We start from the raw sequence: 25033 nt of genomic DNA, 5'->3' as shown, positions 1-25033 counted from the left end.
CTGGACTCTCCCATGTTCTTATTGTTAATGTTCTGAAAACAGTGAAAAAAGCTTAAAAAAAAGCTTCAAAATGCGCGCGCCGGTAGGCGTGCGGTTTACCGATGTCCTCTTTTCAGCTCCAACAGCCAAAATCCAGTGTTCTTTGAGCTCGCGGAGACTCTTCACTTACCCCAAAATGCAGTGGGAATATGCAAATTATCTCCTCAGGACTCCTCCCCTGGTTTTTGGTTTTAAATTATTGTTTATCATTTGCTCTTTTGTATTTAATACGAGTGCTCTATACAAAAAAACTGTTTCACTTGATTGATTTTTTTCAGGAGATATTCCACATTATGTACTTAAACTTCATGGGTGCCACTAACGATGAGCAGGACTGTATGTCCCCAATCCAGGGCCCCTTTCTGGTATATATTAGGATGAGCCGAGGATGGGGAACATGTGTCTTCCATCCTGGTATGTGTTCTGCCTCTGCATTAAAAACAAAAAATAAAAAATTCTACTCCCCCTCCTCTGCTCGACGTATGGTATCCTCTTTTGTAGCCGGCGCAGAGGCCGACAGCTGACATCTGCGTGCCTGCTATAGCGATGCATGACGTCACTGCCGTATGATGCCAATGCCTGACACACTGATGTCAGGTCAGCTGTCGGCCTCTGATTGGCCGGCACCGTGTATTGCAGCGCAGGGAGCCGGAGGGTTCCTGCACTGCAATACACTTCAGTGTGTCCAAAGATGCACATCCAGCTGAAGCATGCCCTGGACTCGGCGGGCCCTCCACCAGCATGGGCTCTGTCACGCTCGCACCCTCTGCGACTGCAATCGTTGTGCCCCTGGCATCAGATATGTTGGTATCTGATTTTGTTGTCCAATATTTTTTTTTTTGATGGGCCCATGGACTTGCATTGCTGATTTTGATCCGACGCTCAGATCAAAATCAGACATGCCTCTGCGATTTTCCGTGGACTGCTTGGTCCGTGAAATATGACGAACATGTGAGTGAATGAGTGAATGGACTGTTGCAGGTAATTTTTTAGATAATATTTAGTTTGTATTTGTTAAAGCTGTTTCCTGGTTTAGGCTAATAAAGCGTAATCATTGTGTATATATTCCATCTTTTTCATATACCGGTACTTGATTTCTATTCATTTCCATTTTCAAGATATTAGTTTGCTGTGCTTAGAGTTGTGCAGAAAGATTTGTTGGCGCCTGATCCAGTGGCCACATGGTTAGTCCATGGCTGTGGCACTACCAAAGCCCTGCAAACCTCCTATCTGCCGGCATCCCCAGCACCTCTTGTGACCAGTAGGCCCAGTGTGACATGACGCTTGATGTGACATCAGGTCTACTAAGAGGCGCTGGGGATGCCGGCAGGTCTGATAACCATGCACTACCTAGGTGGCTGTTTGAATAGGGGCTTGGAAATCTTTTTTGCTCAACTCTAGCTATAAGAACATTTGATTGCTCTCCTTCACTGACGGCAAACAAAATTCTAACCTAAAAGTGGGAAAATATTAAGGCAATATTCTCATATTGCGTAATTGCTCCATTTTGGGAGTTTTTTTGTGCAGCAGATAACTGTTTAACAACTGAAGCCAAGTGGATGGAATTTGATATAAATTCATGTCCAATACAGTACTGTTCAGGCTTTGGTGCCTCCAAAAAAGAGCTACAGCTAAAGTTACAGTGCTAAACACTGAGCCACCGTGCTGCCCCCGGTGAAGTGGGATCCCAGCATCCAGAGCAAGAGCCAACAACTCTCCGTGGTCCTCTCATTGTGAAACTGCAAGATCTCTAGCGTTATCACTAAATCCCACGCTCGGAACTGATACTGCGTTGCCGCATCCTTTACTAAGCTGTTACCGATTAGTACTCGCTCTAATAATGTTACCGATCGGTAACTGCATAAAAGTTGGGGTAGTGTGAGATTCGCAATCACATGATTGTGCACTTTCATATTCAGGGAGGACCATGGAGAGTTTGTTGGATCATACTCTGCATGCCGTAAGTCAGGTCTTTACTAGAAAGTTGGGTCCTTTTGCCCATCATTAGGGACACTCTGCAGCATTTTGATCACTTTTATGTCGTAAAATCACCAGTTTGTGGCTCCCTGTCTGCGTAAATAAAACGGGCAGCCACAGTCTCATGATGGGTACTCTTTAAATGCGGAAAAAAAAAATGTTTCTGCTCTGATAATAAAACACATAAAAAAGCAACAACAGAAACACAAAGCAGTTTACTATTGCTTATTTTTGAGTGGCAAAATGCAACGTTTCCACAAGTGAGAATATAGCCCTAGAGCATGAAGATTTTTCATTACGAGTGCAAATGAATGGTATAACAAGTCAGCTGACTCTCTGGTTTGATAGAGACCAGTGCAAACTGAATGCGTTCACAATAATTTAGCCACATAGAGTCAATATAGTGTTGGCAGCACATCCTTTTCTACTTGAGGAGATGTGCTGCCAACAGTGATTATTTTTCATGCCGCATAAACGATGCAATCGACAGACAAGCGAGCTTATTAGCCTCCTTGTGTGAGTTTTGCTAACATATTATGCTCAGATTACCTTCTTTCTACTTTTATTCTCAAGAATTTCTCCCTGAAGTAAAAAAGAAAAAAGAACTTCAAATGTACCACCACCCCTTGCGAAACCCATATCGCTGAAGCATAAATTGATGTAAGACGTTAGCATAAAAGTTACTTATTTGACTGTAAATTTCTAGAGAAGCGTAATTGCTCGTTATATTAAGAGACACCATAGAAAGTTGGCATTGATGAGACAGGCAGCAGATTATGCCATTTATCTAAAAGTACAGCTTATTTAGGAATTTCCCAAATGCGCTAGTGAATGTGTAAGAAGTATACTTCTCCTTCTCCGCCAGAGGGGACAGGAATCTAAAGTGCTTTGCAGCTGCTGATAGCATTTGAGGAATGGACTGAGACCATCTTGTTTGGAACATTCATTTTTCCTCAGGACAGGAGACGGAAATAAACTGCTTAGCAACTACCAGCTTCCAACTACGTTCCCTTCCCAGCTGAACATATTATGAGATGCTGTCATTTTTTTGCTTCCCCAAATTGTAGAAGATGAAAAAGATGTTTCCATCTGTCACCTCCCTGCTTCAGGGGTGAAGGAGCATCCTATTTGCTTGTATTACACCAGTGCTTTATACAGCCTGCAGCAAGGAGAGAACAACTGAAAGACCAGGGAAAAGAGGGAATAAGTTAAAAAGACTGAGAAAATAATCTTTTTAGATGCATTGGCTATGTCTGAACTCATTAGACTTACAGTATGTAACACTTTTCCTATGTGTAAAATGCTATAAAACAAGTTCTTACACAGATGCATTTCCCTCCCAAATCCACCAATAGAAAAGCCTCTTTCTCCTGATTACGGATTACTAATTACAGTTGTGCTCAAAAGTTTACATACCCCAGAAGAATTTTTCCTTTTTTGGCCTTGTTTCAGAGAATATGAATGATAACGAAAAAAATTTTCTCCAAACTTTTGAGCACAACTAATATAGTTATAGAGATATTATATATATAGTAATATACATACATACATACAGACCAAAAGTTTGGACACACCTTCTCATTTAAAGATTTTTCTGTATTTTCATGACTATGAAAATTGTACATTCACACTGAAGGCATCAAAACTATGAATTAACACATGTGGAATTATATACTTAACAAAAAAGTGTGAAACAACTGAAAATATGTCTTATATTCTAGATTCTTCAAAGTAGCCACCTTTTGCTTTGATGACTGCTTTGCACACTCTTAGCATTCTCTTGATGAGCTTCAAGAGGTAGTCACCAGAAATGGTCTTCCAACAATCTTGAAGGAGTTCCCAGAGATGCTTAGCACTTGTTGGCCCTTTTGCCTTCACTCTGCGGTCCAGCTCACCCCAAACGATCTCGATTGGGTTCAGGTCTGGTGACTGTGGAGGCCAGGTCATCTGGCGTAGCACCCCATCACTCTCCTTCTTGGTCAAATAGCCCTTACACAGCCTGGAGATGTGTTTGGGGTCATTGTCCTGTTGAAAAATAAATGATGGTCCAACTAAACGCAAACCGGATGGAATAGCATGCCCCTGCAAGATGATGTGGTAGCCATGCTGGTTCAGTATGCCTTCAATTTTGAATAAATCCCCAACAGTGTCACCAGCAAAGCACCCCCACACCATCTCACCTCCTCCTCCATGCTTCACAGTGCGAACCAAGCATGTAGAGTCCATCCGTTCACTTTTTCTGCGTCGCACAAAGACACGGTGGTTGGAACCAAAGATCTCAAATTTGGACTTATCAGACCAAAGCACAGATTTCCACTGGTCTAATGTCCATTCCTTGTGTTCTTTAGCCCAAACTAGTCTCTTCTGCTTGTTGCCTGTCCTTAGCAGTGGTTTCCTAGCAGCTTTTTTACCATGAAGGCCTGCTGCACAAAGTCTCCTCTTAACAGTTGTTGTAGAGATGTGTCTGCTGCTAGAACTCTGTGTGGCATTGACCTGGTCTCTAATCTGAGCTGCTGTTAACCTGCGATTTCTGAGGCTGGTGATTCGGATAAACTTATCCTCAGAAGCAGAGGTGACTCTTGGTCTTCCTTTCCTGGGGCGGTCCTCATGTGAGCTAGTTTCTTTGTAGCACTTGATGGTTTTTGCAACTGCACTTGGGGACACTTTCAAAGTTTTCTCAATTTTTCACACTTACTGACCTTCATTTCCTAAAGTAATGATGGCCACTCGTTTTTCTTTACTTAGCTGCTTTTTTCTTGCCATAACACAAATTCTAACAGTCTATTCAGTAGGACTATAAGCTGTGTATCCACCAGCGTTCTGCACAACACAACTAACGGTCTGAACCCGATTTATAAGGCAAGAAATCCCACTTCTTAAACCTGACAGGGCACACCTGTGAAGTGAAAACCATTTCCGGTGACTACCTCTTGAAGCTCATCAAGAGAATGCCAAGAGTGTGCAAAGCAGTCATCAAAGCAAAAGGTGGCTACTTTGAAAAACCTAGAATATAAGACATATTTTCAGTTGTTTCACACTTTTTTGTTAAGTATATAATTCCACATGTGTTAATTCATAGTTTTGATGCCTTCAGTGTGAATGTACACTTTTCATAGTCATGAAAATACAGAAAAATCTTTAAATGAGAAGGTGTGTCCAAACTTTTGGTCTGTACTGTACATACATACACTACATACATTTTTATTGGTATATGGTCTCCCATGCTGGTATGTGCTGCCCCCATCCTGGTATTTGTGCTCCCCAATCCTGCTCCCCCATCCTGTTATGTGCTGCCCTCATCCCTATCCTGGTATGCATGGCACGCCTCATCCCTATCCTGGTATGCATGGCACCCCTCACCCTCAATCCTGGTAGCATGGCGCCCCTCACCCTCAATCCTGGTAGCATGGCGCCCCTCACCCTCAATCCAGGTACGCATGGCACCCCTTACCCTCAATCCTGGTATGCATGGTACCCCTCATCCCTATCCTGGTATACATGGTACCCCTCATCCCTATCCTGGTATGCATGGCCCCTCATCTGAATCCTGGTATGCATGGCCCCCCCCCATATTCCTATCCTGGTATGCATGGTACCCCTCACCCCTCAATCCTGGTATGCATGGTACCCCTCACCCCTCAATCCTGATATGCATGGCACCCCTCATCCCCCAATCCTGGTATGTGTGGCCCCCTCATCCCCAATCCTGGTATGTGTGGCCCCCTCATCCCCAATCCTGGTATATATGGCACCCCTCATCCCTTTCACGCTGCACACATACAAAAAAAATAAACACTTATACTCACCTTTCTTCCCTGTGCTCCAGCGCTGCTGTGTCCTGTTCTGCCGGAGGCCAGGGTAGGAGTGCGGCGCCAGAGCACCGCGCTGTCCGACGCCATTTTGCTGAAGACACACTGTAAATGTGTCTTCAGTAAAATGGCGCCGGATAGCGCTATGCGCATGCGCCGATTCCGGCGCCTTGACTCCGCCCCCGTTCTCCAGCCAGAAGAGAGGCGCCATGGCAACGCTCTTCCCGGTCAGGTAAGTATGTAAGTATGGCGCCGGAGATCGCGGTATGCGTTCAGTGTCTGCGCATACTGTGATCTTCGGCGCCATACACTCCTCTTACCTGTAACGGCTCCATGTGTTCTTCTGTCTGGAGCCAGACTGCGCTTCGCGCATGCGCAGTCTATAGAGGCTTCAGACAGAGGGATGCTTGGCCAATTATATTATAGATATATATATATCTATTCCATACATACATGTTAGTCATACATTCATACAATCATGGCCAAAAGTGCTGGCACCCTTGAAATTGTTCCAGAAAATGAAGTATTTCTCCCAAAAAATTATTGCAATTACACGTTTGTTATACACGTTTATTTCCTTTTGTGTGTATTGCAACAACATTAAAAAAACAGAGGAAAAAAGGCAAATTGGACATAATTTCACACTCATTCCCAAAAATGGTCTAGATAAAATTGTTGGCACCTTTCTAAAATTGTGGGTAAACTACTTGGTTTCCAGCATGTGATGCTTCTTCAAACTCACCTGTGGCAAGTAACAGGTGTGGGCAATATGAAATCACACCTGAAGCTAGATAAAAAGGGAGAAGTTGACTCAGTCTTTGAATAGTGTGTCTGTGTGTGCCACACTATGCATGGAGAATGTAAAGAGGAGAAGAGAACCGTCTGAGGACTTGTAACCTTGACATTGTTGATATTTTTCAAAAATTTTGGTTCTCAAGTCCATCTCCAGAGATCTTGATGTTCCTTTGTCCACGGTGCGCAACATAATCAAGAAGTTTGCAAACCATGGCACTGGAAACTAGTCTCCCTGCATGTGGATGGCGGAGAAAAATTGATGAAAGGTTGCAGCGCAGGATAGTCTGGATGATGGATAAGCAGCCCCAATCAAGTTCCAAAGAAATTCAACCTGTCCTGCAGGCTCAGGGTGCATCAGTTTCAGTGCGAACTCTCCGTTGACATTTGAATGAAATTAAACTCTAGAGACCCAGGAGGACCCCACTGCTGACACAGAGACATAAAAAGCTAGACTGCAGTTTGGCAAAATGTACATGTGTAAGACAAAATTCTTCTGTGAAGGTGTCTTGTGGACTAATAAGACCATGATAGTTTTTTTGGTAAAGTACATCATCCTACTGTTTACCGAAAATGGAATAAAGCCTACAAAGAAAAGAACATAGTACCTACAGTCAAATATGGAGGAGGTTCAAAGATATTTTGGGGATGTTTTGCTTCCTCTTGCACTGGGTGTCTTGATTGTGTACAATCAAGAAGGAAAGAATTGTGTGGTGTTAGGGAAGCGCTAGAACAACTAGACAGGGAATTAAGGTTATAAAACACAAACCTTTTATTGTTTAATACGCTCTCTAACGCCACGACGCGTTTTGATAGCAGAAGCTGTCTTCCTCAGCTTGATTGTGTACAAGGCATTATGAAATCTGAAGATTCCCAAAGGATTTTGGGTCGCAATGTAGTGCCCCGTGTTAGAAAACTGGGTTTACATCCTAGATCATGTGTCTTTTCAGCAGGACAATGTCCCAAACATACTTAAAGAAGCACCCAGAAATGGATGGAAACAAAGCACTGGAGAGTTCTGAAGTGGCCAGCAATGAGTCCAGATCTAAATCCCATTGAACACAAATATGAGCGACCTGGAGCAGTTTGAAAAAGTGGAGTGGTCCACTTGAGAAGAGCTTGTTGATGGTTATAGAAAGCGATTGATTGCAGTTATGTATTCCAAAGGGTGTGCATCCAAATATTAAGTTGAGTGTGCCAACAATTTTGACTGGCCCATTTTGTTTTGTTTTTTGTTAAATTATGTCCAATTTGCCTTTTTTTTTCCAGAGTATTTATTTATTTATTTATTTTTATGTTCCAATACACACAAAGAAAGTAAACGTATACAACAAAACATGTAATTGCTATAATTTTCCGGAAGAAATACTTCATTACTCCTCTGGTGTCTGCTTAAGCAAAGTTTATCCCCTTTGTTTGTCTACCTTGTTGCCTTTAGTTTGTAGTGGGGCCTGACCAGTTCTCACCCCTCCCCCTCCCTATCTAGGGCCAAGCTCTAGGGACATACAGGGTTTAGGGTCCTGTTCGGCGATAGGTGTGGAACCTGTATAGGGACGGTAGTGTAGGCAGGGTGTTATTAGATCTGCCTAGGGGTCTCCACTCTCCCTCTCCCTAGTGTTTGGGCTTCCTCCCCCTCTTCCCTTCGTTTTACACTTTGTCTTTCCCACACCTTGCATGACACTGTGGCAAGAAATGAAAATTGATGTTCAGATGTCTCCATCCAATCTCACTGAGCTAGAGCTAGTTTGCAAAAATAATGGGTAAAAATGTCACTGTCTAGATGTGACAAAAGCTGGTAGCGACATACCCCAAGAAACATGCAACAGTAATTGCTGCAAAAAGTGGTCCTACAAAGTATTGACTTAGGGGGGGGCTGAATACAAAAGCACATCACAATTTTCAAATTTATATTTTTAAAATGACTAGAAAGCAATGTATCCTTTCCTTTTACACTTTACATAAATATTTGTACTTTGTGTTGGTATATCACCTAAAATGCCATTTAGGTTTGTGGGTGTAATGTGAAAAAATTTAGGAAAGTTCATGGAGTATGAATACTTTTTCAAGGCACTGTATAAGCTCATCAATGATATCCGCAATCTATAAAAAAAAAATTGGAACAACATTTTCAAAACTGTTTTATTTAGTATTGAGTATAAGCGTCATGCTGCAGGCCATGGTAGCACGTTTAGGAAATGCCGACTCCTCAATATAGCACAAGCAACATCTGTTCAAGTGTGTGTATTTTGGCGTGTGCCGTTCATACTGGATATGGAATAAATCAAGATGTTATGAAAATGTCCAACTCCTTTAACATGTTTGTCTATCCTGTGATGTCCATAATTCCACAACCTTACCTTCTAGGTGTTGCAGTTTCAATGTTGAGGTTTGTGTTTGGGAAAATGTGTTGCAGATTACAACTTTCAACAAAATTGGTAATCACTCATTGTGGGGGAATGAACTATTTTACTTTGACATACAGTAATTATTATCTGCATCATCGCTATATAGAGGATTACAGGATAAAAATAGTAAAAACAAGATAGAAAGGTTATTCAGTAGATTATAGACACTCAAACTATTCACATAGCATTATTTGTTGTCCCTCACCATACCTGCAGCTGCTGTTGTAACCCCCTAAAAAACAAACAAAAAAACCCCACTTTTTTTAAGTCATGTATTTTGTTTTCTTTATTTTAGGAACTGATTTGGGCAAGCGGAGACTCAGCACTAATTATGTACCGTCTAATCCAAACATGGAAAGCTTCTTGGACACAGCTGTGGAGAAGGCTAAGAAGCAGTTTCGTGGAGCCCAAGCTCCTATAGCCTGTATTGAGGCTGTAAGAGCCTCTGTCCAGAAACCATACCTACATGGTATAGAGAAAGAGAAACAACTGTTCCTTTCTCTCTGGGCTACTGGTCAACCTCAAGCACAGCAATATGCCTTCTTCTCAGAGAGAAATGTTGGGAAGTGGACGCATCCCTCAGGAGGTAGATGGGACACCGTTGCACCAATACCTGTCCGCACTGCTGCTGTTATAGGTAGGTTACAGTCACTTGATTTAACAAATGTATTATTTTAATTTTCACAGCCCAATGGTAAAGAAACCTGTGAAACAACATGGGGTAAAATTGCTCAGTGTACCTCTGGATGATTTCTTGGAGGGTGTACAGTAGTTTTCAAAATGGGGTCAGTTCTGGGGGTTTTCTGCTGTATTAATACTTCATGGGCAAATGCAAGATGGTAACCAAATATCATTACAGGAAAATTTGCACTCCAAAAAACAGAACCTTGCCTTCTGAGCCGTGTGCCCGAACAGTACAAACACACATAGGCATAACCAAATGCAGGGTACTTTTTCTCTTATTCCCTTTTGTGAAAATGGGAGAATAAAAATTAATTTTTCAAAAAAAAAAATTAACCCTTCACAACCTTAGGATTTTCCGTTTATGCGTTTTCTTTTTTTTGCTCCCCTTCTTCCCAGAGCCATAACTTTTTTTTTATTTTTCCTTCAATTTGGCCATATGAGGGCTTGTTTTTTGCTGGACAAGTTGTACTTTTGAATGACATCATTGACTTTTACCATATAGCGTACTGGAAAATGGGAAAAAAGTTCAACTGTGGTGAAATTGCCAAAAAGTGCTATTCCACAATTTTTTTTTAATTTTTTTTTACCATGTTCACTAAATGCTAAAACTGACCTGCCATTATGATTCTCCAGGTCATTATGAGTTTGCAGATACCAAACATGTATAGGTTATTTTTTATTTAACAGTTGAAAAAAAATCCAAAATTTGTAAAAAATAAATAAATAAAATAATTGGCGCCATTATTTGTGATCTGGGGCTGGTAGAAATTATCATCTCCTATGAACGCCGGCCATGGGCTGGCATTCATAGCAGATCAGCAATAACAAGCACTGAGGTCTTCTGTAGACCCCCGGTTGTCATACCAACCCATCGGCACCCAGCGATCATGTGACAGGAGAGACGATAGGCGGGGTTTGTGATGTAATTCCAGCGTGATCATGTTAAATGCCGCTGTCAGAGATTGACAGCGGCATTTAACATGTTAACAGCCATGGGTGGATTGCGATTCCACCCGCGGCTGTTAGGGGCACATGACAGCTGATCTAATCAGCTGTCATGTGCCGGAAAAGATGCAGGCTCAGTGCTGGAGCCCTCATTAAAGGGAGAGACACGACCTATGATGTACCTATATGTCATAGATTATGAAGGGGTTAAAGAATGCAATTTTTAAATTGAACAGCTAAATACTTGATACATCTGATGGGTCAAAATGATCACTACAGTACACTCCAGGATAAATTCATTGTTGAAAGTGTGGAATTTTTAGGAATTTTTGTTTTGTTTTGTTTTTTAAACCATAAATGGGTTAATCCCTTTCAAAAAACTGTTGCCCATAGGATTAGTCATATGTAAAAAAACAAAAATAAAACTGAGCTTTACTTAAAGGAGTTGCCCACTACTTTTACATTGATGCCCTATCCTTGGGATAGGGCATCAATGTATGATCGGCCGGGGTACCGCAGGCACACCCGCCGATCAGCTGTTATCGGTGGCCGTCGGCTGGAAGTCCTTAACTGTGGTGCTAGGGGTTTGGTTCAGGGTAGCGAAACTTCTGAGTGAGCCCCTAACCAGGTAACCCTGATTACAACTATTGTGGCGCACCCTAATAGTAGACGTACAGTGGCAACCAAAAGTTTTGCATTTTTCTTTTTTAAAAGTGTGATTACTTCTGTCTGGATGTTGTGATGCCATTTCCCTGGTGATGAATGGAAAGTGCATGAAGTTGTCATCATGCAAGACCTTAATTTTAACCATAATGCTTTTGAATGTAGGTATGGTCATTTAATTAAACAAAACTGACTGCCAAAAGTTTTGCATATACTATTTATTGATCCCAACATAGAGAGTAATTTATTGTTTGCAATGCCATAACTTAGTATTTTGTAGTATAATCACTTGCTTTAATTACTGCACCACACCGCCGGGGCCTTGAAGCCACTAGGGTATTCAAGACATCTTGAGGGATCTTGCTCCATTCAATTTGCAAATCTGCAAACAATTCATATTTATTGCTATGGGTACAGGCCCCAACTCATCGCCCTAACTCATCAATAAAGGTGCTCTTTAGGATTTACATCAGGTGATTGGCTTGACCATTGCAACAGGCAAACATTTTTATTTGCTAACCAGTTTTTGACTGAATTGGATGTGTGCGTAGGATCATTGTCTTGCTGGAATTTCCATCCCCTGCCTACTTTAGTTTTACCATATGGCAGCATTACATTCTCCAGTATATCCTTGTACATGGTAGCATTCATATTCCTATCAATTCTATGCAGAGGGCCAATGGCCGATGCAAAAAAGCAACCCCAAACCACGACATTGCCACCACCATGTTTCACTGTAGGTGTTTGGTACCTTACATCATTACGTTTTCCAATTGGGCGGTATATATAGTGCTTGCCAAAACTACCAAACAGATTGAACTTGGATTCGTCTTACCACAACACCTTAGACCAGTCTGTCTCTTTCCATTAGTTGTGTTCTTTGGCAAACTCAAGTCAGACCATCCGGTTCTTTGCAGAGATGAAAGGCTTCTTGACTAGAACTTGTGCATTCAACCCTTCTGCTCTTAGCCGTCGCACCACAGTTTATCGACTCACTTTGACCCCATATTCTTTGTTCATTTCGTGCGAAATCTGTTCATCACTTTTATGGACATCAGATACTGACTTTTTCTTAATAATGTGATCAACTCTGGAGGAAGTTTTCCATGGTTGTCCACTTCTAGGTTTGTCAGCTGTTCCATAACCTTCTTTGTCTTTCTTTAATATACGTGACACTTGACTCTGAGAACAGGTGAATTCCATTGCTACCTCTTTTTGGATTTTGCCTGACTTCACTCTCAGAATAATAATCTTCCTGACATCTGGTGATAAATTTGGCTTTGTCTTTGCCATGTTTTAACCTAAAAACACACACAAAAAGAAATAAAAAAAAAAATACCCATGACAAAATATGCAAAACATTTGGCCCAGCAAATGTTGAAAACTAACATAAAGGGATAAAAAACAATTTTCGTCCTTATAGCTGACAACCATTTGGTTCCGGCTTACTAAAATCACCAGGAAAATGGCATCACAACAACCAGACAGAATAATCACACTTTTTTTTTAAAAAAAAGCAAAACTTTTGGCTGCCACTGTAGGAGAACCTCAGCAGACTGTGCTGTTACTAAAAAAATCTCTATACAAAGACCAACACTGATATTACTGCCATATAGTGGTAGATACCAGTCCTGCAGAACATGTAAGAGATTACAGTACAGTTATATATAGTGACTTACAACTGACGTTCTTTCTGGTGGAGTCGTTCACTTTTCCCGTCTTTTCCATCTGGCCCAGACTGACATGACAACTTCTCCCAGGCAGGACTCGTCTGCAGAGTCTACATCAAAGACACATCTGACTTTTCATATTTCCAGCACCATCCCCATCTATTCCCAACCTGCACTAACTCCTTATCCTGCTGATACCCCAATGCTGAGCCACTGCCTCCATATGTGTCCCTATTACTGCACCTGTTGTGCGGTACTGTGTGCCCTCTAGATGGTAAAAAGAAGTGCCTAGAATATATTAAATGGAAGTGCCCTAGAAAACAGTGCCCACATTTTGCCCCATTATTATTATTTATATAGCGCCATTGATTCCATGGTGCTGTACATAAGGAGTAGTTACATACCAAATACAGATATCACTTACAGTAAACAAACTAACAATGATAGACTGGTACAGAGAGAAGAGGACCCTGCCCTTGCGGGCTTACATTCTACAGGAACGGGGAAGGAGACAGTAGGTTGGGGGGATTGCAGTAGCTCCGGTGTAGTTGAGGTGGCAGCAAGCAAGGTGTAACGGGTCTGGGAGGTGGAACCTCTGAGCTACTATACAAAGGTGCAGTCCTTGTAAGGAAGCGGGTGGCTCCCAGGGAAAGCAGGCAGGCAGTCACGTCTAGTGACAGGGACAGTCTCTGGGTAGAAGGGCAGGAGGTCACGGCAAGTGACGGGGACAGTCTCTTGACAGGCGGGGGGTCACGGCAAGTGACAGCAGGATAAGAGTCTCTAGACAGGCGGGAGGTCTCGGCAAGTGACAGCAGGGTAAGAGTCTCTCGACAGGCAGGTGGTCACGGCAAGTGACAGCAGGATAAGAGTCTCTGGACAGGCAGGTGGTCACAGCAAGTGACAGCTAAGCCTCCAGGTAGGCTAGCAGGCGGGTAGCAGGTGAGCGCTCCCAGGTGAGAGGGTAAGAGTCTCTGGACAGGCTGGCAGGCAGGCAGGTAACAGGCAGGTATCAGGCAGGTATCTGGCAGGTGCTTCCTGGTCCGCGGGCGGACTGATCCATAGACAGACTGGCAGATGCTGGTAGGCAGACTGTCAGACCGCAGGATTGCAAGCAGGTAGACAGGTATCAGGAAGGTATCTGGCAGGTACTTCCTGGTCCGCAGGCGGACTGATCCATAGACAGACTGGCAGATGCTGGTAGGCAGACTGTCGGACCGCAGGATTGCAAGCAGGTAGACAGCACTGGAAAACAAGCTGGCAACGGGACCTGAGGGCTGAAGCAGAGTTGAAAGGCTTTGCAACAACATTGCTCGGACACCTCCATTTTGGAGGAGGTGCCTTATATATGGTGAGATCCTCCGGCCATTGGCCGGGGACTCCTTAGGACGGCGCGTGCGGCCCCTTTAAGAGAGAGGGAGCGCGCGCGCGCCCTAAGCACAGTGACCGGAAATCAGCGCGCGCTGCCAGCAGAGCGGGAGGAGGACGCCGGGCACGGAGCGGAGAGGTGAGGGGAACGGCGTCCCTGCCTAACAGGAGGCAGGGACGCCGACGCTACACAAGGTTATGGCAGGCTGTAAGCTTGTTTGAAGAGATGGGTTTTCAGGTTACATCTGAAGGATCCAAATGTGGAGGCTAATCGGATGTGTTGAGGCACAGAATTCTATAGGATGGGGGATATTGGGGAGAAATCTTGGAGGTGATTGGGTGAGGAATGAATAAGTGTGGAGGAGAGAAGGAGGTCTTGGGAGGACCGGAGATTACATAAGGGAGTAAATCGGGAGATTAGTTCAGAGATGTATGGAGGAGAGAGGTTATGGATGGCTTTTTATGTCAGTGTTAGTAGTTTGAACTGGATAAGCTGGGCAATTGGGAGCCAGTGAAGGGGTTTGCAAAGGGGGGTAGCAGAGGAGTAGCGAGGCGAGAGATGAACTAGTCACACAGCAGAGTTAAGGATGGACTGGAGGGGTGCGAGAGTGTTAGCAGGTAGGCCACAGAGGAGGATATTGCAGCAGTCGAGGCGGAAGATGATGAGTGCATGCACAAGCAGTTTAGTAGATTGAGGGTTGAGGAAAGGGCGGATTCTGGAAATATTTTTTAGCTGGAGGCGACAGGAGGTGGCGAGAGCTTGGATGTGGGGTTTGAAGGACAGGGCAGAGACAAGGGTTACTCCGAGGCAGCGGATTGTCGGTACAGGGGAAAGTTTGATGTCATTTATTGTGATAGAAAGATCAGGTGGGAAAAGATATGCGAGATGGGGGAAAGATGATCAGTTCAGTTTTTTCCACATTGAGCTTGAGGAAGCGAGAGGAGAAGGAGGATATGGCTGATAGACATGCTGAGATTCTGGACAGCAGAGAGGTGATATCTGGGCCAGAAAGGTAGATCTGGGTGTCATCAGCGTACTGATGGTACTGGAAGCCATGGGATTTTATGAGCTATCCCAGGCCAAGGGTATAGATTGAGAAGAGTAGGGGTCTTTGACGGAGCCTTGAGGGACTCCAACAGAGAGGGGGCGGGATGAAGAGGTAGTGTGGGAGTGGGAGACGCTAAATGTGCGGTTAGAAAGGTATGAGGAGATCCAAGATAGGGCAAGGTTTTTGACGCCAAAGGAAGTGAGGATCTATAGTAGGAGGCAGTGGTCAACTGTGTCGAAGGCAGAGGACAGGTCAAGAAGGAGTACAGAGAATTGTCTATTAGCTTTGGCTGTAAGTAAGTCATTAGTAATTTTGGTAAGGGCAGATTCGGTGGACTGGTGGGGGCGTAAGCCAGATTGTCGGTTGTCAAAAAGAGAGTTAGATGAGAAGTGAGAGGAAAGTTCAGTGTGAACGTGTTGCTCAAGGAGTTTGGAGGCAAATGGGAGCAGCGATATGGGGTGGTAGCTGGACAAGGCGTTTAGGTCGAGGGATGGCTTTTTGAGGATGGGTTGACTGTGGCATGTTTGAAGGCAACGGGGAAGGTACCAGCAGCTAGTGATAGGTTGAAGAGATTGGTTAGGGATGGGATGAGTGTGGGGGTGAGGTTGGGGAGGAGGTGGGATGGGATGGGGTCGAGTGCACAAGTGGTGAGGTGTGATTTGGAGAGGAGACTAGTAAGGTCTCCTTCCGTGATGTTGGGAAGGGAGGTTATGGTGGAAGGGCAATGGTCTGGAAAATAAAGGGGTTGTGGTGGTTGGGCAGTAAAGACTTGCCTTGTTTGGTGAATCTTGTTTTTGAAGTGTGTGGCAAACTTCTCAGCAGAGATGACGGAGGTCGGAGGGGGCAGTGGAGGGCGGAGGAAAGAGTTAAGTGTTGAATAACTGTTTGGGGTTGTAGGATAAGGAAGAAATGAGGGTTGTGAAGTAGGTCTGTTTAACAGAGGTGAGGGCTGATTTGAATGTGTGTGTTGCTTGTTTGAATGCAGTAAAGTCCTCTTGCGAATGTGTTTTGTTCCAACACTGCTAAGCAACCCTGGACGCTTGCTTGCTGAAGCTGTTTAGTGAGGTTGTTCTATCAGGGTTGCCTATTGACTTGTCGCACTCTGCCATGCACAAGAGGGATGACCGATTCAATAGCTGATGCGAGAGTGGCATTGTAGAAAGCAGTGGCATTGTCTGTGTCATGGAGTGAAGATATGGATGTCAGTGGTAGAAGAGAGTCAGGGAGTGTGCGACTGTCTGGGTGTGCAAGGTTTCTGCAGGGGTGTGCTAGTTGCTGGACATGGGTGACAGGTGAGGAGGACAGGGATGAGAACGTGAGCAGATGGTGATCAGATATGGGTAGGGGGGAGATATGAGATAGGGAGCAGATTTGGGTGAAGATGAGGTCTAGTGTGTGTCCGTCTGTGTGGGTGGCTGAGGAGGACCACTGAGTAAGTCCAAAGGATGAAGTAAGCGACAGGAGTTTGGATGCTGCTGACTGATGAGTGTCAATGGGGATGTTGAAATCGCCCATGATGATTGTGGGAATGTCAGCAGAGAGAAAGTAAAGAAGCCAAGTGGAGAATTTGTCAATAAAGGCAGTGACCGGGCCTGGAGGTCGGTATATGACAACCATTTGGTGGTAGGAGGGGGAGTAGATGCAGACAGAGTGGACTTCAAAAGAAGGGAGAATAAGGTAGGGTAGAGGTGGGATAGGGTTAAAGTTGCAGTTGGTAGAAAGGAGAAGACCCACTCCTCCACCATGTCTGTTACCAGGCCTAGGAGTGTAGGTGAAGTGGAGGTCACCGTAACACAGCGCAGCAGGGGAGGCAGTGCGAAGGGTGTCAACCATGTCTCTGTGATGCCCAGGAAGGAGAGATTGCGAGAGGTAAAGAGGTTGTGGACAAAATGGACTTTGTTGCAGACGGAGAGGGCATTCTAGAGTGAGATAAAGCAGGAGCGTGGGCGTCCGGGGCATGGGTTTTACGTAGGAGAGGTTGCGGTAGTTTGCAGTTGGTTGGAAGCGATAGGAGGGGGAATTGTTGCCAGCAGTGAGTAGAAGCAGAGAGAAGGAGAGCAGGTGGGAGAAGGAGAGTGTCCGGCTTGTTTTATGTATTGGTAGGATAGATCTGAGGTTGAGGAGCAGGTCTGCAGATGAGGTCAGGTGGGGAGGTAAGAGGGAAGTCGAGATGATTATTTGGTTAGAGGGTGCTGGAGTTTGGGGATAGCGAAGGAGAGTAAGGATTAGTGGTGCAAAGAGAATAAGGGCATATGTAAGCATAATGAAGGTTTAAGTGTGAGTAAGAAAGAGAAACTAAGTACAGTTAGTAAATAGTTATTCGCACCTTCTGATCACTTCTGGCATATTTCTGTTAGACCCTTAAGAGCGACCCTTCAGAGCCAGACCATGGTCTTAGCCAGACCTGGGTCTCTAGATTTATGAAGCTCTTAACAGCACATGACATGGGGTGGGTCAGGTGTGAGCAGGAGGGGAGGAGCCACAGGGAGACTGGTCACAAAGCACAGGGTGGGGGTGGAGGGAGGGGAGTGATTAGGAGACAGAGGCTAAATGCATTCAGGAAATAGACAGAATAGGGACGAGTGTGTATTGGGATCAAAGGATTGAGGTGATAAAATTTGCAGATGGGATCAGATGACATAGCAGGAGAGAGATAAATACAATATGGAAAAGGCAGTCAGATATGCAGGGTGGGATCAGACGACATACCTATGGATGAAGCAAAACAGATTGTCAGATGAAGAGTGGTGGTGAGGGGTTATATTTCTGGCATATTTCTGTTAGACCCTTAAGAATGACCCTTCAGAGCCAGACCACAGTCTTAGCCAGACCTGGGTCTCTAGATTTATATCTTAGAAATTAATAATGCCCCCTATGTGCCCCTTTGACAGTCACAATAACATGAGTGCCCCTATACCAGTAAGTGCCCACTTAACATTTAATAATGTCCTCAGTCTCCCCCCTGTACAGCTCCTCTCTAGACAGTATGATGCTGTCCTATACACAGTATAATGCCCTCTCACTGTATACTGGCCCCGTTAGTAGCCCCTAAACTGTTTGATAGACCCCACACTTTACAAAGACCCTGCATTAACTCCCTCACTGTATGATGGCCCTTTAGTAGCCCCCACTCTGTATCATAGCCCCTTAGTAGCCACAACACTGTCATGGCCCTCTTAGTAGTCCCCACACTATGATAGCCCCCTTAGTAGCCTCTACTATTTATGTAGGCCTCTTTAGTAGCTAGGCCTCTTTAGTAGCCCTCATTATTTTTGCAGGGCCCCCACACATTATGGCTATAACACAATTTTAAAAGAAAAAAAAATAAACATCATATACTCACCAATGAGTCCAGCAGCAGACAGCGGTAGGTCCCGGGCAGACTAATGCGGTGACGTCATCGCGCCGGGACTCACTTCCTGTGCGTGTCGCGATGATGTCATCGTGTCGCTCCACTCTTGACTAGCAGGTCTGTAGGCCCCAGGACTAAAATGACCTACAGAACGGAGAGTGGCAGTGCAGGGAGATTGTGTCACCCTGCTCTGCCACAGAGTTTAACTGTATCGGCACGCTGTGCACGCCGATTGTTAAAAGTAGCACAGCTCCGGGTGGGTTTCTCAGAGCGCGGGGCCCAGGGTGACAGCACCCTGTGCCCCCACCCTGATAGCTACTCTACTGGGAGAGCCTCTTTAAGAGGGTACCTGAAAAAAATCCACACTGTGCTTTCATACTAAGGTTTGTGTTTTGTCAACTTTCCCTGAATCCACTTCATCTCTCAGTAGCACGATCCAGATTCCAGCGTACAAGTGGTTACTTTTATTTCCAATGCTTTCATTTTGAAATGACCGACAGCTACAACAACCTGGTAATTAATTTACCTCTTATCTCGTCTGTATAAATAGGACCATGAAGAACAGACCCGTTTTGTTGACACCTGAAAAATAAAAAAGCAAAGCTTCAAGGCAGACTGCCTCCAGATATAATGGAGATATTAATTTTTCATAGACTGCAATAAATGAGTTTCACTGCAATTTGGCTGGTCTGTGGAAGGCTTTATGTATATTAATGCGATTAATCACTAGACATTTTTTTTGTCTTCTCACTAGAACTGCCCTGTTCGCTGCCTTAGTTCAAATATCATCTTTCTTCTGGCAATGCAACGGCAAAGGAAGCCTGCATGCTATTGAGGTTTTTAAGGTTTACAGAAAACAATTAGTTTGATTTTTTTTTTCTATACTGCACATATTCCCTAAAACAACCAATTTCTTGCAGGAATCTGCAGTCTCTCTACCTATTTGCAGATGTGTGCCTGAGGCTTTTTATGAAACCTTGTAAAGACAAACATTAAAGTCCTTTTAAAGGGGTTTTCCCTCGAACAAAGTTCATTTTAATCAATAGATCTTGGAATAATAATAATTTACACAATTGGATGTGTTTAAAAAAAATGTTCCTGTGCTGAAATAATCTTATAAATGTTCCCCCTTGTAATGCCTGTGTCTGACTGTACAGGAACATGGTCTGATCATACCACAGCTCCTGGGCAGGAGAGGACGCAAGAGAGTATACAGACATTACAGCACGGGATCAGAAATAATTCTTTCTTTGAGGTAAAACATTTTTTTAAAAAACAGGCAGTGAAATGTTTTACCTCACAAAAAAAAAATCAGCTGTGATCCCGTGCTGTAATGTCTGTATACTCTTTTGGGTCCTCCTCTGCCCAGGAGCTGTGGTATGATCAGACCATGTTCCTGCACGGTCAGACCCAGCCATTACATGGCGAATCTGGATAGTTGGTGAACTTCATAGGTAGGAAATTATAGAGAGAGGAAAAGAAAGCCGTAAAATGCAAACTGTAAGGCTACATTCACAAGTTGCTGCCGCGGTTTGTTTTTATTTCCATAATCGTTGTAAAACACATAATTTTGCCGCAAATTTCAAATATTGCACATCTGATTATGAACACCACCTACAGATGGTGTTTGACAGCACATTAGTGAAAAAGATTTCTGTGTGAATTAAGGAAAATGGTGTCATGCGCGTGTGTCAGTTCCTGGGAAAATTGGGCAAATCTGGCAAAATTGAATTTTTAAAGATTCGCTTATTTCTAGCTATTACTCCTGTATATACACTTGACAGCTTGTACTGAAAAGTAACTTAAAAAGGCCGGTATACTTTTAAGGCTTTGTATAATTTTTGCAACTTTTTTTTACTATTTCCCCATTCATTTAAAATTAAAAAATTAAGCAACCTTGCAAAACATCCTCCTACCCCAAAAAAAAAAAACTGTTTCATTTTCACAGCTCCTACGCAGACTTTGCATATACATAGCCATGTTAATAAACAAATTATGTACAGTACAGACCAAAAGTTTGGACACACCTTTTTTAAAGATTTTTCTGTATTTTCTTGACTATGAAAATTGTACATTTACACTGAAGGCATCAAAACTATGAATTAACACATGTGGAATTATATACTTAACAAAAAAGTGTGAAACAACTGAAATTATGTCTTCTATTCTAGGTTCTTCAAAGTAGCCACCTTTTGCTTTGATGACTGCTTTGCACACTCTTGGCATTCTCTTGATGAGCTTCAAGAGGTAGTCACCGGAAATGGTTTTCACTTCACAGGTGTGCCCTGTCAGGTTTAATAAGTGGGATTTCTTGCCTTATAAATGGGGTTGGGACCATCAGTTGTGTTGTGCAGAAGTCTGGTGGATACACAGCTGATAGTCCTACTGAATAGACTGTTAGCTGCTTTTTTCTTGCTATAATACAAATTCTAAGTAAAGAAAAACGAGTGGCCATCATTACTTTAAGAAATGAAGGTCAGTCAGTCCGAAAAATTGGGAAAACTTTGAAAGTGTCCCCAAGTACAGTTGCAAAAACCATCAAGCGCTTCAAAGAAACTGGCTCACATGAGGACCGCCCCAGGAAAGGAAGACCAAGAGTCATCTCTGCTTCTGAGGATAAGTTTATCCGAGTCACCAGCCTCAGAAATCGCAGGTTAACAGCAGCTCAGATTAGAGACCAGGTCAATGCCACACAGAGTTCTAGCAGCAGACACATCTCTTCAACAACTGTTAATAAGAGACTTTGTGCAGCAGGCCTTCATGGTAAAATAGCTGCTAGGAAACCACTGCTAAGGACAGGCAACAAGCAGAAGAGACTTGTTTGGGCTAAAGAACACAAGAAATGGACATTAGACCAGTGGAAATCTGTGCTTTGGTCTGATGAGTCCAAATTTGAGATCTTTGGTTCCAACCACCGTGTCTTTGTACGACGCAGAAAAGGTGAACGGATGGACTCTACATGCCTGGTTCCCACCGTGAAGCATGGAGGAGGAGTGTGATGGTGTGGGGGTGCTTTGCTGGTGACACTGTTGGGGATTTATTCAAAATTGAAGTCATACTGAACAAGCATGGCTACCACAGCATCTTGCAGCGGAATGCTATTCCATCCGGTTGGAGTTTAGTTGGACCATAATTTATTTTTCAACAGGACAATGACCCCAAACACACCTCCAGGCTGTGTAAGGGCTATTTGACCAAGAAGGAGAGTGATGGGGGGCTACGCCAGATGACCTGGCCTCTACAGTCACCAGACCTGAACCCAATCGAGATGGTTTGGGGTGAGCTGGACCGCAGAGTGAAGGCAAAAGGGCCAACAAGTGCTAAGCATCTCTGGGAACTCCTTCAAGATTCTTGGAAGACTATTTCGGGTGAGTACATCTTGAAGCTCTTCAAGAGAATGCCAAGAGTGTGCCTTCAGTGTGAATGTACAATTTTCATAGTCAAGAAAATACAGAAAAATCTTTAAATGAGAAGGTGTGTCCAAACTTTTGGTCTGTACTGTATGTGTAGTGTAATTCTGCAATCTTGTGGTTTTCTTTCCATTTTCCCTTACTTTGTGCTAACCTACATTAGTTAGGATAGCCAGAAGGAGACAGTAGTATTCTCTACTAAATTTGTTTTTGTGAAGACTCAGTCTAAATAGGAGATGTAGAAACAAAACTATAGAATTTTTTTATTGACTGTCTATTGCAAGGTTGCTTCATTTTTCATGTATTGAGAGAATATAGATGTTGTGGAGGAGGGCATAGTTTTTACTGAGTTGTATGGGATTTAAATGTGGGTGACCATGTAGTCTGTTAATAAATTACAAATAAGATTGAGGAATAAAATGTATTGATTTTTTTGCTGCTTTACTTTGTTTCTTAATTCTCATTTTACTGGAATTATGAAATTGAAGACCTTCCTCTAATGATCATGTATCTAATTATTCAATGGATATACTGTACTCCTAGTTTTCTTGGGTGCCCGATGAGGTTTCTATGGAGTGGAACCCTAATAAGGAAAAACTCAGCACTCCTCTACAAAATAGAAATAATTGATGCTTTTTATTCTTATGCAGTCCAAAGTATGAACATATGTGATGTTTCAATCTTTAGTCTGACAAAACTGATTGCAGTAACTCAGAGGACAACCAGTCAAGAATATGGTTGAAGGAGAATGTAGAGTAATATCCTTTTGACATAATCTTGGCAGATTAAGGTCTGGGATTCTGGACCAATAGGGCACACGCATTATTAATTTGAATTGCATTTTAATAAAAAAGCATCACTGATTTCTACATTGGAGTGGATAGTTCTTAATTATTGGTTGATATGTATTTTAAGTGTGTTTCCGAATATTATCTTTAACTTATTTTATACTTTTTTCTTCTTACTAGGACTGGGAACAATGGGCAGAGGAATAGCCACATCATTAGCTAGAGCAAATATTCCTGTGATTGCATTAGAACAGGACGCAAGCCAATTGGAGTTTGGTAAAAAGGCAGTAACTGCTCTGCTGGAACGTGAAGCTGAAAAGTTAATAAAGCAAGGGTTAACGCCAGATAAGTCATTGGCCTCCGTACGTTTTACACTTGATTTTGCAGACCTTTGTGATGTAGATTTTGTTATTGAGGCAGTTTATGAAAATATGGAGCTTAAAAAGGAAATCTTTCGTAAATTGGCATCTGTTTGTAAGCCAGATGCCTTTCTTTGCACCAACACATCAGGTCTAGATATTGATGAAATTGCATCAGTCACAAATCACCCTCATCTAGTCATTGGCACTCATTTTTTCTCCCCTGCGAACATCATGAGACTCCTTGAAGTAGTGAGAGGTCACAACACTTCTCTAATGACCATTGCTACAGCTATGAACTTAGGCAAAACATTGGGAAAAGTGGCTGTTCTTGTTGGAAACTGTCCATTGTTTGTTGGAAATCGACTTTTAGGTCCCTATCTTGATCAAGCAAATTATCTCCTAGAGGAAGGATGCCTTCCAGAAGACATAGACAAAGCACTTGAAGATTTCGGCTTTGCAATGGGCCCTTTTCGTATGATGGACCTGGCTGGTTTGGATGTTGGATGGAGATCAAGAATGGAAAAAGGTTTAACTGGTAATAAAGTTCCTGAGGGAACTCCGGCAAGACAACGACACGGTAATAGGTACAGCCCACTTGCTGACATGCTTTGTGAAATGGGAAGATTTGGGCAAAAAGCTGGTAAAGGCTGGTACCAATATGAGAAACCTGGTGGCAGATTTGCCCAATCTGATCCTTGGGTGAAAGATTTCCTTAAAAAATATAGAGACACTCACCAAATAAAGCCACGTCCGTCAAACCCAGAAATGATTCTTGAACGTTGCCTGTATGCTCTCATTAATGAAGGATTCCGCGTTCTAGAAGATGGCATCGCCTCTGGTCCAGAAGATATTGATGTTATCTACAACAATGGTTATGGCTGGCCTAAGTACAGGGGAGGCCCAATGTTTTATGCTTCTACTGTCGGCTTACCTAAAGTGTTTGATGTACTGGATCGATACCACAAAGAAAATCCAGACGTCCCAAGTATGAAGCCTGCATTCTTATTGAAGAAATTGGCCGCTGTGGGAGGACCTCCAATAAAAGATTGGAAAACACAGGTTGGTAAGCTTGCTAATAAACTTTAGAATTTTCTCAATAAACAGTGCATAATTGCAGTTCTCTCACCCATTGTAAGTAACCAAGGCATAAAAACAATAATTGAGAGAATATCTGTAACGCATGAACCAGAATATAGTCTCAAAATCCTAATGTAAGAGAAATTGCCTAGAGCTGAGCATTCTTGTATATGTTCTGCAAGATTTCAGGTATGATTCTCCAAAATATAATGAAATTCTCAAGCATTCCAAATGATGGATCACATTGTATTTTAATCACATTCGTGACAATGGACTTGATAAACTTTAGTTTGTAAAAACAATTATGAATGGCTGAGAAATACAGTTTTGATTGAGTGTAAGATATACTTTTTTAATTGTCTATTGTAACTGATTTGTCTATTTACCATGCATACATTTATGGGTTAATGATGAGACACTTTAGAATGTTGAAATGATATTTCTTGTCAATAAAGACTGTTCATTGTATAATTAAAGTAAACTTTGTATCAATTTCTTTCAGTTTACAATATCTCTCCTAATATTAGGCTATGTTCACATGTATGTTGAAATACCTCTTCACAGATCTGGCCAAAAATACCAAACAAAATAGCGCAGAAGGCTGAACTGTTTTGTGCAGTAAAGTGCTGGCAGCCGTGACAGATAC

At 43.0% G+C, this 25033-nt stretch overlaps 1 protein-coding gene across 1 annotated transcript in view; it reads left to right on the top strand.

Annotated features, from left to right (window-relative positions):
- Positions 1 to 24808, top strand: part of EHHADH (enoyl-CoA hydratase and 3-hydroxyacyl CoA dehydrogenase) — a 70732-nt gene extending 45924 nt beyond the window's left edge. Inside the window, exons 6-7 of the mRNA XM_073646521.1 lie at positions 9318 to 9659; positions 23129 to 24808. Coding sequence (XP_073502622.1) covers positions 9318 to 9659; positions 23129 to 24396 — 1610 coding nt within the window. The 3' untranslated portion in view covers positions 24397 to 24808. The remainder of the gene's footprint in view (positions 1 to 9317; positions 9660 to 23128) is intronic.
- The last annotated feature ends 225 nt before the right edge of the window (positions 24809 to 25033 follow it).

This window comes from Phyllobates terribilis, unplaced genomic scaffold (genome assembly GCF_046119375.1).
Source record: "Phyllobates terribilis strain yellow unplaced genomic scaffold, ASM4611937v1 Scaffold_9__5_contigs__length_417890890, whole genome shotgun sequence".
NCBI classification, from domain to species: Eukaryota; Metazoa; Chordata; class Amphibia; order Anura; family Dendrobatidae; genus Phyllobates; species Phyllobates terribilis.
Note: the sequence above shows the minus strand (reverse complement) of the source record. Positions and strands in the feature narration are given on the sequence as shown.